The 14,327-nt window shown below is 38.1% G+C and overlaps 1 protein-coding gene across 4 annotated transcripts in view; it reads right to left on the bottom strand.

The window, feature by feature from the left end:
* The window catches only part of cep162 (centrosomal protein 162), a 32,404-nt gene extending 18,386 nt beyond the window's left edge, over nucleotides 1-14,018 (bottom strand). For 2 of the 4 annotated variants that reach the window (XM_042490777.1, XM_042490780.1), the window contains exons 1-9: nucleotides 13,079-13,298; nucleotides 12,541-12,642; nucleotides 10,441-10,570; nucleotides 3,395-3,538; nucleotides 2,285-2,462; nucleotides 1,478-1,554; nucleotides 1,328-1,398; nucleotides 896-926; nucleotides 416-490 (exon numbers count right to left, since the gene is read on the bottom strand). In XM_042490777.1, the coding sequence (XP_042346711.1) occupies nucleotides 416-490; nucleotides 896-926; nucleotides 1,328-1,398; nucleotides 1,478-1,554; nucleotides 2,285-2,462; nucleotides 3,395-3,538; nucleotides 10,441-10,570; nucleotides 12,541-12,600 (766 nt within the window). In that variant the 5' untranslated portion in view covers nucleotides 12,601-12,642; nucleotides 13,079-13,298. Of the gene's footprint in view, nucleotides 1-415; nucleotides 491-895; nucleotides 927-1,327; nucleotides 1,399-1,477; nucleotides 1,555-2,284; nucleotides 2,463-3,394; nucleotides 3,539-10,440; nucleotides 10,571-12,540; nucleotides 12,643-13,078; nucleotides 13,299-13,330; nucleotides 13,348-13,941 lie in introns of those variants that run through there. The other 2 variants (XM_042490778.1, XM_042490779.1) reach the window with 2 other exon arrangements.
* Between the last annotated feature and the right edge of the window lie 309 nt (nucleotides 14,019-14,327).

Here is a 14,327-nt window from a genome sequence, read left to right as displayed (position 1 = left end):
TTTAAGAAAAACAAAATGCAAGATGGGTTACATATGATGGATTTACATTTTAAATAAATAGCAATTAAATAAAAATTAAGGGGAGAGTGCTTACTTTTTCTATTTTCTATTTATTTTATTTATCGTTTACTTTTTTTTTTCCCACCACCCAACCTGGCTGATTAGCACATATCTTCAGCGCAAACACAGCCAAACCCATTGGACTCTCTGGTACCTATCAGGCTTGGGCTGAGATTGAGAATTCTAGCTAAAATTAGCACATTCAAATGGGTGTTGTATTTTATATTCCATAAGCTGATTGGGGCCGGAGCGAATAAAAAATGGTGACTGGTGATGGCAGAGTCATTTGACAGAAGTTAGCGGGTCTTAGTGGGGTTTTTGTGCAGTGGGAAAGGGACTTCTGTGTTTGTGTTACCTTTGTCCAGAGACCCTGCTGTGTCCTTTCTTCTGTCTTCCCCTCCGGTGTCATCCAGAGAATCATGGAGAGAAACTGAGAAATAATTTAAGTTAGACTGACCACGTTTAACAAATATTCCGCCATATAGTTAGCTATATGTCATTATTAACTCCTTCAGAAAAGTCTACCAGTAGAGAACTGCCAGTACTGTACCATTTGCTGATGCAGTAAGCAGTCCATCATCTGAACTAAAACTAATGTGACATTTGAATAAGGTTACACACACATAAACATTGTTGGTGGTGAGGTCATCATTAGCATTAAAATTGTTTTCTCTGTAGTGATATATTATTTAATAGTATAAGATCTCTGTAGGGCTTGTTTGTCTCAAACTTCTGAGTCTGTCAAACTCCATCTCATATCCTCTTTTATATCTGAAATATTTCATTCTTCCAAACAACCACCCATGATCTCAGTGAAATATGCATTTTCTCTTACCTTTGGCAAGAATTGGAGACATTTTGGACTTCTGAAAAATAGATAATATCATGAACTTCATAATATCATGAAGCAAAATATCACTTTGGATTATTTCAGAATAAACGATAACAGCAGGGAGCTTTAGTGATGTCATCATAAGTTGTAAATACTTATGCACACAAATGATCCTGTTTGCACAAGATCCATGCAAGTATAAGAACTAGTGTGCACATGTGATAATAAAGGGGTTCTGCCACATATATGGCCATCGGTCACATGACTGCAGTTCCATACTTCAGTCACTTGATGACAATGAGCCTGTCATTAGATTTAGTTGAAAGCTCTAAAAAAACAGTGGACCTTGAGTTGAAATTGTTTTGCTTTATTTGGTTTATCCTTGCTTATCAAGGAACACTCTGAGTTTAATTATTATAGATTTCAACAACAAACCTCTTCCAGTGGCTCTTTACCATTTTCTTCTTCTTCAAAATCCTCACTGTAATGTGGAGACTCTGTAAAGGCTGAGAGAGAAAAGACCTGACTGAGACGCACAGAAACGCAGAGGTAGAACAAAGAGAGAAAGAGTTTTATGGCTCTTACTTGGAGACTCTCGGACAGTCTCTGCGACTCTGGCCATCCTTTGATCATCACTCTGCTGCACTGCCTCCTCAGCTTTCCTGCAGGGAGAAATATTCATGCTCATTACTAAACAGTTACAACCTTCACCTTCAAGGGCAGAGCAGCATGGGATGCAATCACACGCCCTGTGACTGCTGTATCTGGAGAAGGGCGCAGTATGGATGGGGTTAAAAGGAAGTGGTTTGATTTGAAATATGACACAAAAAATAAAATAAAATAAATAAAAATAAAAAACTGCAAAATTCAGACAAAAGATGCAGAGCACTGGAGGGGACAGCAGGCAAAGAACAGTCTGAGCTGGACCAGCACATCAGGACCATCATCAGACAGTATTATTATGTGTGCCATCAGCTGAACATCTGCACACAGACCCTGGCCCAGAGTCGGCGCCTTCATTATTATAATATTGCAAAATTATTACTCTAAATTAAATAATTGAATGTTATACTAATGTAGAACGGAAGAAAACACAATAACTGCTTATTTTGCTCAAACATGTGAGGACTTAAATGTGCGTAAGAGTGCTCTTCAGTGTGCGTAGATTCTGTTCTTACCTAAGAACAATTCCCAAATAACAAAACACCGGTGAACGTCAGAATCTTCATAAAAAGTGCCTAAGTGAGCTTTGAGGAGAAATTTCTCCTAAAGAATGGTTAGTGGATGAGGCCCATCGAGTGTTGTGGAACATGCTGATAACTGATGTGTTCAGACTGCTTCTATCTTATAGTGCTTAGTGGCTGTAACAGTACAGCATGACAGATAACAAACCTGAGGTTTGTGCCGATGGTAGAACTTGTAGAGTCCAGCTCTCTGTTCAGCTTGGCGTAATCTATGGTTGATAAAGCCCCAGCCTCGAGTTGGGCAAAGAACCTGGCTTTCTCCTCTTCTTCCTCTATGGTGTCCAAGCCAATACTGGTCAGGTTCTCAGCTGGTGCCATTGTTGAGTCTGCACACACATATAAAGAGAGCACACAAAGAAAAGACAACTGTGATAATTCTCAACTGAAAAACAAAAATATGTGTTAAGACAAAGGAGTAGAAGGTTTTACATCCCATATTTGGTTTAAAGCTTGTTCAGACAGGAGGTGGAACTCCAAATAGAGGGAGTTAAATGCTGAATATTTCAACTGACTTGCTATCTGGAATACCTAACAAACTCAACAAAAACAAACAACTAGCACCAATGCCTATCAAAATTCACAAACAAATAAATAAATAAACAAGGTTGCATAAGGTTTCAATGCGGTGTGTTCAATGTCTGTTCAGTAAAATTACTATTAGGCAAAGGTAAATAAAATGTCTTCATGATGTGTTCAAATGTAACATCAAGAAAAATAAAATTTCGTTTTTGGCAAGAAACTTGAACAACACAGTTTTTTGGGTGAGAAATTTGTTTTCCTGGTAATATGAAATGATAGTAGAGATGGAATTAGTTTAACGTCCTTTCATGACCTCTAATAATCTTACAATACATAATTAAAAAACTACTAATGCCAACATTTTTCAAAATAAATATTTAAATCAAAATATTAAAACTTAAAAAACATGTTGCCTCATCTTTCCACCAAATAATAGAAAAGTCTCAACAGTGGTATCTACGAAGACTCGGATCATTTAGGAGTCTCAATAAAATTTGTGATCTCCATCCCTGTTCAGGGTAAGATTGCTATTGGTAGATGACCATTATAAAAGGGCTTTTTGCTCCTTGAGATCTGTCTGACTCCCTGATGAAGTTGCCGAAACGCGTCAGAGTGTGTTTTTAAGATCCAACATGACCATGAAAATAAAGAGCATTTTAAAGAGAGTGCTTTAAAGTTCTTTTGATTTTGTAAACAAATATTGTCTGAAAAAGTGTTTTGCCCCATGTGTCTGTCTCACCCTGTTCAATGCGGTCTCTACTGAGAACAGCTGCGTCCAGACCGTCTTTCTCGAAACCAGTGTCTCCTGAATCCTCATCCTCCTCCCGAATGGACTGAGACTTCCTCAAAGACTTCTTGAATGTCTTCCCAGATGCCAGAAGCCCTGCAGAAAAGGGTCATAGAAAATCACAAGTCACCCTTATTTTTAACAACAACAAACTGTAAACACAAAGACTACTATGCAGTGGATTCAAAACCTGACACAATCAACTAAATACTCGCAGCATCACAACTTTAAAGAGGCAGCATTTATCTCATTGTGGCTGTATTGAGATTGATTAATATTTAACCTTCAGTCTGTTTTAATATCACACACTAATATCACTCTGCACACATAATGCACTTTTCAAAATGAAGCTTTAAAATATAATTAATTTAAAATAATTTAAAATATCATACATTAATGCTATTTTCTGCTTTCATTAAGTTCATTTTTCAAACATCAGTCCTCATCATAAATATCAAATACTCATCAGTTTTCAGAATTTTAACCATTGAAATGCCAGGCTTTTGGCACGATGCCACTATTTTTTTTGTGAAAAAATATACTACATGCAAAGTAGCTTTTATTTTTTGATAATCACAGCCTGGGATATGTCAGTGATTTGCAGCAACTTTTATTGGGACAGTGCACCTCGTGGAAATAGCATGTATTTCCTACATATGCCAAACATGGAAAAATGACATCAGGTGGAAAGTCAATGGTGCATTTTTTGCACTTAACAGTATGAATGTAACAATTTAGTGTACAGTTTATTTTAGACTTATTGTAAGATTTGAGCTGGAAATCAAAGATTCAACAAAAATACACAACCTTGCAAAAATAGCCATATGCATGAACACAGCAAAAATGATCAAAAAACTAAGAATAAAACTAGTGTAAAGTATGCCAAACAGACCCTAAGAGTTGAATGTGTGCTCATGCTGCTGTATCCTGATCACATCCATACAAAGATTTCCAAAAACTTATCTTCTATTGTATATAGAATTGGTAACGAATATCAGCTGCATGTGGGCACTAAATGTGATAATAAATATGTTTGTTGCCTGATAATGGTCTATATAACCAAAAGCAGTGTGAATAATTCCAACATTATCTAAGAATGATGGTTTTCTTCTCCCTTCTGGACACACTTCCTCCCACTTCACTGCAGCCATAACTTACTTGACTATTGTCTCTGCCTTCCCAGCTTGAGACTTTATTTAGTCCTTGGTAAAGCACGTGCTAAATGGCGAAAATGTCACAATGTGCCCTCATTAGATGTAGCAACCCTTTGTTATGTTAGGTAATATATTAGACCCTTACAGGACACACAGTGCTACTACTCATGTACCCATACTGCCACCCACTGTCTATTGCTATGAGTGCATTCTTCCACTGTTTTTTCAATAAGTGAACTCATATAATTTATGTTTTTCAGTTTACAGAGGCTCACATATTTAACATTAAAGTTTGTTTTAAGTGTAAAATTATCTATGCTTCCCTGAAAAAGAAAAACATGAAATACATGATGTCACCACTACCTGTTCAGTTCATATGAAATGTTAAGGTTCCATTCTTGCCATTCTTTGAATAATCTATAATCAAATATAAGTTCAAGGGAAATTAAATGGATCACCAGTTTATATGAATGCTCTGATGCAAGCAGGGTTACAGAAAAACCTCATGCAGGCAGTAAATAAAAATGACAGAACCAATTAGCTCCCATGTAATAGATACAGTATATCTAACATATCAGTTAGCAAACATACAAGACTATTAGTCTTCAAGACTTTGTGGCAGACAGAAACCACTACTTTAAAACATACAAAACATCAACTAAAAGCTTAACAGAGACAATGACAACACTTAGAGAACTATTGGTGCTAGTGATGTGTATCTCTCTACACCTGAGGGACTAATGCAACACTACCACAGGGTTTGAGGGTTTAAGTTGAAGTTACCATCTTCACTGTCCCCCTCAGAATGACTATCAGAGCTGGCTGGTGAGGTGTCATCAGAGTGTGTCTCATCAGGGCTTCTGTCTCCTGACACACACTGTTGGTTTTCACAAGTTGGACTGCTCAGACTGTCAGAGTGCGAGTCATCTGAAGGACTTCGGTGTCTTTCCACAGTTTGGGAAACCTCAGAGACTCTATCATTATGGGCCTTGTCCAACTGAGGTGGTTTATCGAGAACTTTGCAGCGAGGTTTGGGGACCGGCTTATAAAGGGGCTCCGCACTGACAACTTTAGACAGCAAGAAGAAAAACGGTGTAAGTCATATTGGTGAACTCTCCAGTCAAATTTGGAATTGCTATTTGAATGCGACTAAACTGCACAAGAGTTTATTTTTTTAATTTCCACACAATAACTATCATTCATTTAAATCTCCTGAAATAGACAGTGCTTTTACAATGCTGCGTTGCACATTGGAAAGTAGTCAATATTTATCAGTTTCACAGAGGGCATATCCAAACTAGATATGCCGCCACATGGTTGTATGCCTTGGCGCACCGGTCAAGTTGAAATTTAAGTTTATATCCGTGTCCATAAAAACATGGATGCTTCACTCACATCTTTCCCGCAGCAGCACAGAGGTTCTCTTCAATCACAATTTCAAGTTGGGCACCCAAGAATCTCGAGTTATGGCTCAAAACATGTTTCAGGATGTCACTGTGACCATGGCATTTGACATTAAACCATCAGATTCTAATCAATTCATTCATCCTTAGGTCCAACTTTAGATATTGCGTTCACAAAAATGAGACGGATACAGGCTCACACTGACCTTGACCTTTGAGCACCAAATTTTTAATTAGCTCATCAATTAGCCCTAGTGAATGTTTGTATCAAATTTGAAGAAATTCTCTCAAGGTGTTCTTGAGATATCACTTTCACAAGAATGAGATGAATGCCAGGTCAGGGTGACCTTGACCTTTAATCACCAAAATGTAATAACCTATCCTATCCTTGAGTATAGTCAAATGTTGGCGCCAAATTTGGAAAAAGTCCCTCAAGATTTTCTTGAGACATTGCATTGAGTCAGACAAGGTCACAGGGACCTTGACCTTTGACCAACAAAATCTAATCAGCTCTTCCTTGAGTCCAAATGAATATTTGGGTCCAATCTGAAAATAAATCTCTCGTGGCATTCTTGAGATTTTGTGTTCACATGTGCTGGACATATTGACGGACAGACAACACGAAAACATAATGCCTCCAGCCAAGGCTATCACTGGCGCGAAGACATAAAAAAATTCTGAAAAAAAATCTGTCTCACTGTTGATTTCACTTCGAACAGCAGGATTACTGCTGCCACCGTGATGGCATATAGCCAATCTGGGTCAGTCAGGAGCAATGGGCAAAGAGGTTGCTTTTTTATACATAGTGTTTCAACAATGAAATAAGCTCAATGTGGACATATTCTGAAAGAACTTGAAGCTCTCTATTGTCTGTCCATAGAACTTTTTCTCAACTTGCTCTCACCATTGTTGTTCTCAGGCTGAGACTTTTTGGCTTTGATAAATCTGCTTTTGGCCGTCTCTGCTAAAGAAAGAGGATACACAGAGAGGAACAGTCTTTCAAGAGAGGAAAACGTTAGCAAACAGAGAGCTGTGAAATGTACACATATTTTCTGCAAATTTGCACATGTTTTGCAGAGAATTTGATGTTCATAGAAGCAGTGAGTGAGATTTGTTGACTGGAACTTACGACATAAATAACTATTACAATATCTCACATAAAGCAACACTTCCCAAAAACTAGTTAAGAATCACATGTCTCATATCCACTGTAAGGTTAAGCTAAACTCAACTCACATCTGGTATCAGGTACCTCTGCTTATTTCATTTTCCACAGCAGATAGTATGCTGTAACATTGGCTGGATTGGATTTTTAAAAGCAGTAAATCAATACAGTTTTTTCTGGGCCCAATCGATACTGATTCTTAGCAGTTAATGAGACGGATAACCGATATTTGGAACCAATATGCATTTACAATGAAAATAAAATCTTTCTGTCCATATTTATAATTTGGAATATAACAAACCCCAACACAAAACTTTGCTCAAAAACCTTTATTTATTTATTTTACTTATTATTAGTATCATATCTATTTATCTATAGGTTTTATCCTGCCTCTGGTGTTTCCTCAATTATGGTAGCATTTCCTCAGTTCCTGGTTTTAATGAAAACTCTTATTTTAGTTCTCGCTTTTTTACCCACGTTTCTGTGTACTTTGTGTGTGTGTGTGTGTGTGTGTGTGTGTGTGTGTGTCTAAATAAATACAAATAAAGCATTATATTTCCCTCATGTAGACTGTTTTGAGATGGTCTCGCACCTATGTGATGGGTGTATAACTACCCTCTTTCAACCTGGTTTTGTGAGCTGCCATTTTTAAAAATCTGAGTAAATAAGTTGAGTAAATAAAAAAACAAATGGCAGACTGTACTGATGGCAGCTTGGCTTGTTAAAAACAATTTTGGGTTTGTGTGGGATGTCCCATGTTGTGGCAGTTCATTCTAACAAGTCCGTGGTCTGCAGTGTTTTAACTTCACCCTCTAGTATCAATGCAGCTCGCTTTTAACCGCTACTGAGGTTAAAAAAAAAAAAGCAGCAAGTATCACGCACCGTCCACAACTTCTGCCAACAGAGAACCAAACATGAACAGCTCCAGATGAGTCAAGTCATACCATGCAGTGGAAATGAGACTTAACTGAACCTTAAATACCATATTTAGTCAAATAACTCTGCACGCTCAGCACACCAGCATGCTGGATGTGTGTGCTTCCCAGCTCAGTGAACATCAAAGAGGTAAGTTCGAGGAGAGAAAGTTCGTATCCAGCGAGGCAGACAGACAGGACAGTGTGATGAGAGAAGCAGAAAGAAATGAAAGAGTCAAACAGCATTTTAAAGCCATCGTGAAGTGCGTCCTGTTGGAATAAGATAAAGAGGAGAGGCATAAGGCAAGGAGACATCAGTCAAAAGCGTAAAGTAGAAGAACCCAAGTTAAACAGAGAGAGGCTCTTTAATTTAATGAATGGTGTGGCGAGGAGAGGATACATAAAATATTCTTTGGTTTCGATTGAAAATATGAGTAGAGTTCTAACCAGCCAGAATTACTTATAACAAGACTAAGGCTCCTTAGTGGCTATTAGAGGCTTTATTTAAAACCATAACCCAAATATTATTCAGTCAGTCCAAACTGTAGTACTTTTTTGTTTTTGACTGAAGTGAATGGAGTTGTAACTAACAGTTCCTGTCATTACTGATTGATCTGCAGATTATTTCACTCCTTAGTTACTTATTTTGGTCTACAAAACAACAGAAAATAGTGGAAAAAATGTGCATAACAATTTTCTAATGCTCATAATGATGTCCTCTGATGGTTTGTTTTGTTCAACCGACAGACCACATCCCGAATGAAGTCTATTGACTAGCAAAGAATAGAAAGCAGTACATTAGCCGACACATTAATCAACTAATGCCTTCAGCTGCAACAAAAGCATCAACAAAAGCCTCTGTCAGCACCTAAACAGTTATCAACAAATTTCTCAGAGCAAACAACCAAATGGTGCAGACAGTTATTCCAATCCTCTGTGAATAAGGCAGAAAATTAGACTTGTGCTCTCCTCAGTTCCAAACAATGCTAACTGTAAAGTACAGCAGCAAACATACAGGACAGTGTCATGATAAATGTAAAGTGTCGTAGTGTTTGTCATGACACTGCGTTTCCTGAAATAGCCTGAAAATCCAAGAAACTTTTCCTTCAGCTTCATCCTCAGTCTGTTTCTTCATCTTTCTTACCATTCACCAACAGTAAATATGGAGTGATTTCCACATGCTTGGGGAAAGTAACGTTACATCTTAACTCTTAGCTGTAACTTATTTGGATGGTGTCACCCATTTTTAACAAGTTAGGCCCGTTTCACACAGCGCATGTCAGGAGTGCGTGACGGCAGCCTCATTGAGAGGCAGCGTGTTTCATGGTTGTGGAGTTCACACATGCAGCGTTTTTGCAACCTCGCTGATGCGTCGCTGCCCATAGCTATAAGTCCTGTATTTCCATATTTATAAGCATGAAGTCGTGCAAGCTCCTGCACAGCCGACAAAACGGTCCTGTAAATGTTTCAAAATAAAATGCCTTGTATCAGTAAATGATGGGATTCTATTCAGAGACGCTGTCAGAGGGATTTTGTTTTGAAAGGGAAGCAGGGAAGTTGGAGTAAAACAGCCATCTTTGTATTTCCTCATCTCTGTGTCAGAGAGAGACCTTTAAACTGCAGTAAAAAGTGGTATAGAGTCAATGTAATCATCAAAACATCATTTTCACTATCTATTTCTGCTGACAAATGCGCACAGCACGCGTAAAAAATCAGCGAGCCACCGTTTCTCTAGATGTGCTGCTGCTCAGGCAGCCAGTGTGGATGCTCTAACATGATAACATGAGTGCTGAAATAAAAAACAACACTGCTCACGCGCTGTGTGAGTCCCCCTTTGAGTCCGTGCAAGGTTTTTTATTATGAAAATTGACCGAACGCACCGCTGCTTGACTTCCAAATTTCAGTTTGGAAAGTGGACAATTTACCTTGAACTACTGTACAAGTACTAAATATCAACATAAAGAGAAGCATTAAATGATTGTGTCAATTAAGCAGCACATATCTGACCTGTTCTTATATCCAAACTATGAATAAACTTTAGAAGACTTCACTGTATGTCTGCAAACCAATTTTATCATGTCCCTACAGCAAAAGGAGGATTTATTATGCTGCTCTCTCTCCCCTATGAGCCAGTGACCTCTATTTGGTTTTTCCACCGCAGACTACTTTTATGGCCATTTAATTACTGCCGGCTGATAACTGCGGTTGTAAAGTCCTATAACATATGCCCAAATCCTCTCAGTTCGTCCCTGGACTGCAGAGCTTAAACACTGACACATTGTGAACAGCATCGGGCTAACAAAGGCTGACATGTCCAGTGTGGTGGGTGTTATATCATGGAGGATCCTCTCTCCGTTATTACCTCTCCCTGCTCCTCCACCGCTGGGTTCATCATCTTGCCACCACGACACTGTTGGCTTTTGGGCTGATTTCGGGCTGCCACCAGGCTGCTTGTCAGAGGCGCCCAAATCCAGTGAGTCATCTGAAATAGACTGACAGGACATCAGGTTTAAGTCAGAGACATGTCTTCAGGATAGACTGTGTATATAAAACCATGAATCAGATATTTACTCTTCTATCAGGCTAACGGCACGTTAAAATAAGATAAAAAAAATAAAACATCAGTCTGAGATACAATATGTAAAAGGGCTGGTGTGGATTGGACAGATGGACACATGCTTTCACTCAGCAGCCACTGGTGAGAATTCAGGGTCACTCATTCCAGTCGAGGCTCTTTGTGCCTCTCAAATTGTTTAGTTTGGGCCTAGTAACATTTCCAGAATACTGTCAGCATGGCAAACGTCTGAAACAAAAACATCACAGCTGCACATGCAGGGAGAGATAAAAATACAACGTGACTGACAAAAAAGCAGGAAAATATACAGGAAAAAAAACAATTTGCATGATTTATATGGGTCATGTCTTCAGGTAGGAAATCTGGAAAGATCACATCCTTGCAAATTCAGCAAATTAATTAATTAGTGCGTCTTGCCTCCTAAAATCACTGTAATATATTAGTTATTCAACATTCATCCCTTAAACAAACAAACAAAAAAAAACAGTGAAAGACCAAATTTTAAGTTGTAAAGGAAAGTCTCATATCAGATGGGGGGCCTCATATTACAAGATTATGGCGAAACTTCAGTCACAATCAAATATTGTTGTAATTTTAAATCCTCTGGAAACATGGCTTGAAATAGTAAGAATGCACATATTACATCAAAGTTGAGTGTCTTATAAAGTATCTGCAAAAATCTGAGTGAAAATAGATGTTCCAAACTATTAGAAAACAGAGATCAAATCAGCTCATTTTGAGGCATAGCATTTCTCCAGACTGTGTGGGCGTGGAAGATCACGTTTTGATTGACACCTCCTCTGATCCCACCTTTGCAACTTGCTCGTCTCCACGACAACAGCCATGGAGCAAAGCAGAGTCGGCGTGGCACAGCTCTATGTGTTCCAGCCCTCTGACTCTGGCTGCGTTCCTAAATCCAGTCTGACGATCTCAGCTAAAATGAGAGAGCTGTTGTTCAAAGTCACAGAACTTTCTGTTTCTCCATGAATTAAAAAACGGTTAAGCTCATTACACATTAACTCCTTTCGATGCTTTACTGCTCCTTCTCCCCAGACAGAGTGTGCTCAGACACTCCCAGAGTGCATTGCTCAGGATAAACGATTGGTACATTCCAACAGCACTCTGAATTTACCAACGCTCCGGTTTGTGCCAGAGTGTGCTCCAGCACTCAGATTGACTGTTTCCAAACGCATCCTATTGAAAGGAGCATTGAGGGATTTCAGCTCGGCTTGTTAAATTAGTATCAACTGACTTTGAATTGATTGGCTTTATCCATATTAGGTGATATGGCTCGGGGATAACCACACCCAAATCAGCCCAGCTTCAGGAACCTGTGCACAAATTAAAACGATAATATTTCTAATAGGGATTGAGGCTAATGTCTGATCATTTTTATGCTAATAATATGACCCTAAATTACATATTACAAAATGTTTTGGTGATTTGCGTTCCCAGAGGCTTTAAACATGTTGCAATATTCTCAGTACTGCAATAACATATATTGTGTTTTATTACCTTTTTTGAACTGCAATCTATGTCAACCTCTGTATTATCCAATAAGATTAAGTTTATAGTCTGTTCATCTCACTTCAGTTATTTTCATTGCTGCAAACTGCATCTATTGTACCTAAAAAACAATCAATTTCTCATTCTAGTGGGCTGCCAAAAGTTTTATTTTTATCTGTGATATTAATAATTTATGTAATAAAAAAATCTTAACTTAATATTGGCACACACATGTCCATATATATACTGTAGGTGTCTGCAAAGGGACTACAAGCCAGGTTTACAATGAATCACTCTTTCCACACTGTGCGATTCATGCAGCCCTAAATGATCAGTATAATAATCTTTAAACAGTACCACAGCAGCCAGTACATTCATTACCTCCTTCAAGAACAGCTCAAACTGTTCATCTAGCTCCTTCTTGGTCAGTCTGTGAGACATAGTGATCCTGTCCACCCCATCAGCCGATGTGAACGCACACACCTGACATAAAGACATAAAGAGTTCAGGTAAATAAATTGAACCCTTTATGTGTAGAATTATGAAACAAGTGTTATAACATGTTTTAAGCACAAAAATAAGGTTAAATGTTGTATTTATATATATCATTATGTTCAAAATACTGGCAATCAAAGAGACAGATGAACAGATGTTGATGTAAATTATGAATAAAATAGTACTTGCAGTAAAATACAATATACACAAAACTTAACAATTGTAAATCAAATTAAATATGAGCATGAAAGTTCATTATTGATATTGCAAAAATCAGTCCGACCAAAAATATTGTTAAAAGAATACCTTCGCCCCTAAAATTACCATGTATATATCAATAACTCACAGCGTGTATCAGCCAGTTCTGTAATCTTTCAAGTTATAATTTTCTTAGATAACAAACATTTAAAACACCGAGGATCACCTGCTCTGATTACACGTTTAGTTGCACGGGAAGCCCACAATGTTGTGATATCAAAATGGTGCGCGTACGATGCTAGCGAGCACTGTAAACCATTCATAAAAAGGCCACATTTTACGAAAATAAATGGCTGGTTGCTAAAACATCTTACGACGAATTTTTTTATAATATCCTAAGGATTAATACAGCGAAAGATGGTGCACCATAAGCATTGCCAGGTTCACGAAAAGTGACAAACATATCAAAATGCATTACAGAGAGAACGGGACGTTGTCAAAAAGGCGTCATGGGGACAGCAAAACAATACCACCTCCGGTCAAAACTGTCAAAATAAAGTCGTAACAAGCTCGCCTACAAGTAAGTCCGACATTTAAATTCGGCATATCAACATAATTCTCTTGTCCAAGTTTACGTAAATACGTCAGGTAAGATATGGCTCTAATTAAATACATTTTATTGGCAGATTGCTGTTAAAAATACACGATTTCTTTGTTTTTCATCAATAGAATTATGTATCAATCCACAGTCAACTTCAAGTACTTTGATTAAAACAAACTCATAACACTGAAGTTCATACATTTCATTAAATTTATTTTAATTTTCACTATTACAGCAGACATTAGTTTTCCCCATTGTGTCAGTTGGGGTCTCAAAAATGACCAACGAGCGCCCTAGTTTTATTTTGAAGAAAAAAATGCATTGCTTTCCGTGTGTCTTCAGAAAGCTTAACAAGCTAACAATGGCTAAGCAGTTTATCTCCTAAGCTAGCTTGCTAGAAAAGTCGGCTAACTTTTTCCACGGAATGCGAAGTCCGTACGACACTTTCAGTAGCGTACATGTATCAGTACTGCACCGACAAAACTCACATAAAAGACCCGACTTCGGCAGTTCTGTCATCTGAACACTTGTTGAAACCTCCCAGTCCGTGGTTTGTTGATTTGAGTGTAAGCCAGTTCCCGCAACAGCTGCCGGGTGACAAAACCATTCTGATTGGCCAGAATGTACTGCGTCATGACAAAATATAACCAATGGAATCACGGGTTTTGTGGCCAAAAGTATGTGGACACTCTGCAGGTAAATCTCTGCTAGTCTGCAAGTAGGCCTATGAGACACATACACACAGAATAAAACGGGCTACTTTTACTTTCTTTAATCAACCACGATTACTGTTCTGATTGTGGACTACATTTATTTAATTGAAATAAATAAAATTGCCACCAACTACCACCAATGGGATCAGCACAAACTTTGG

Source organism: Plectropomus leopardus, chromosome 7 (assembly GCF_008729295.1).
Source record: "Plectropomus leopardus isolate mb chromosome 7, YSFRI_Pleo_2.0, whole genome shotgun sequence".
Taxonomy (NCBI): Eukaryota; Metazoa; Chordata; class Actinopteri; order Perciformes; family Serranidae; genus Plectropomus; species Plectropomus leopardus.
Note: the sequence above shows the minus strand (reverse complement) of the source record. Positions and strands in the feature narration are given on the sequence as shown.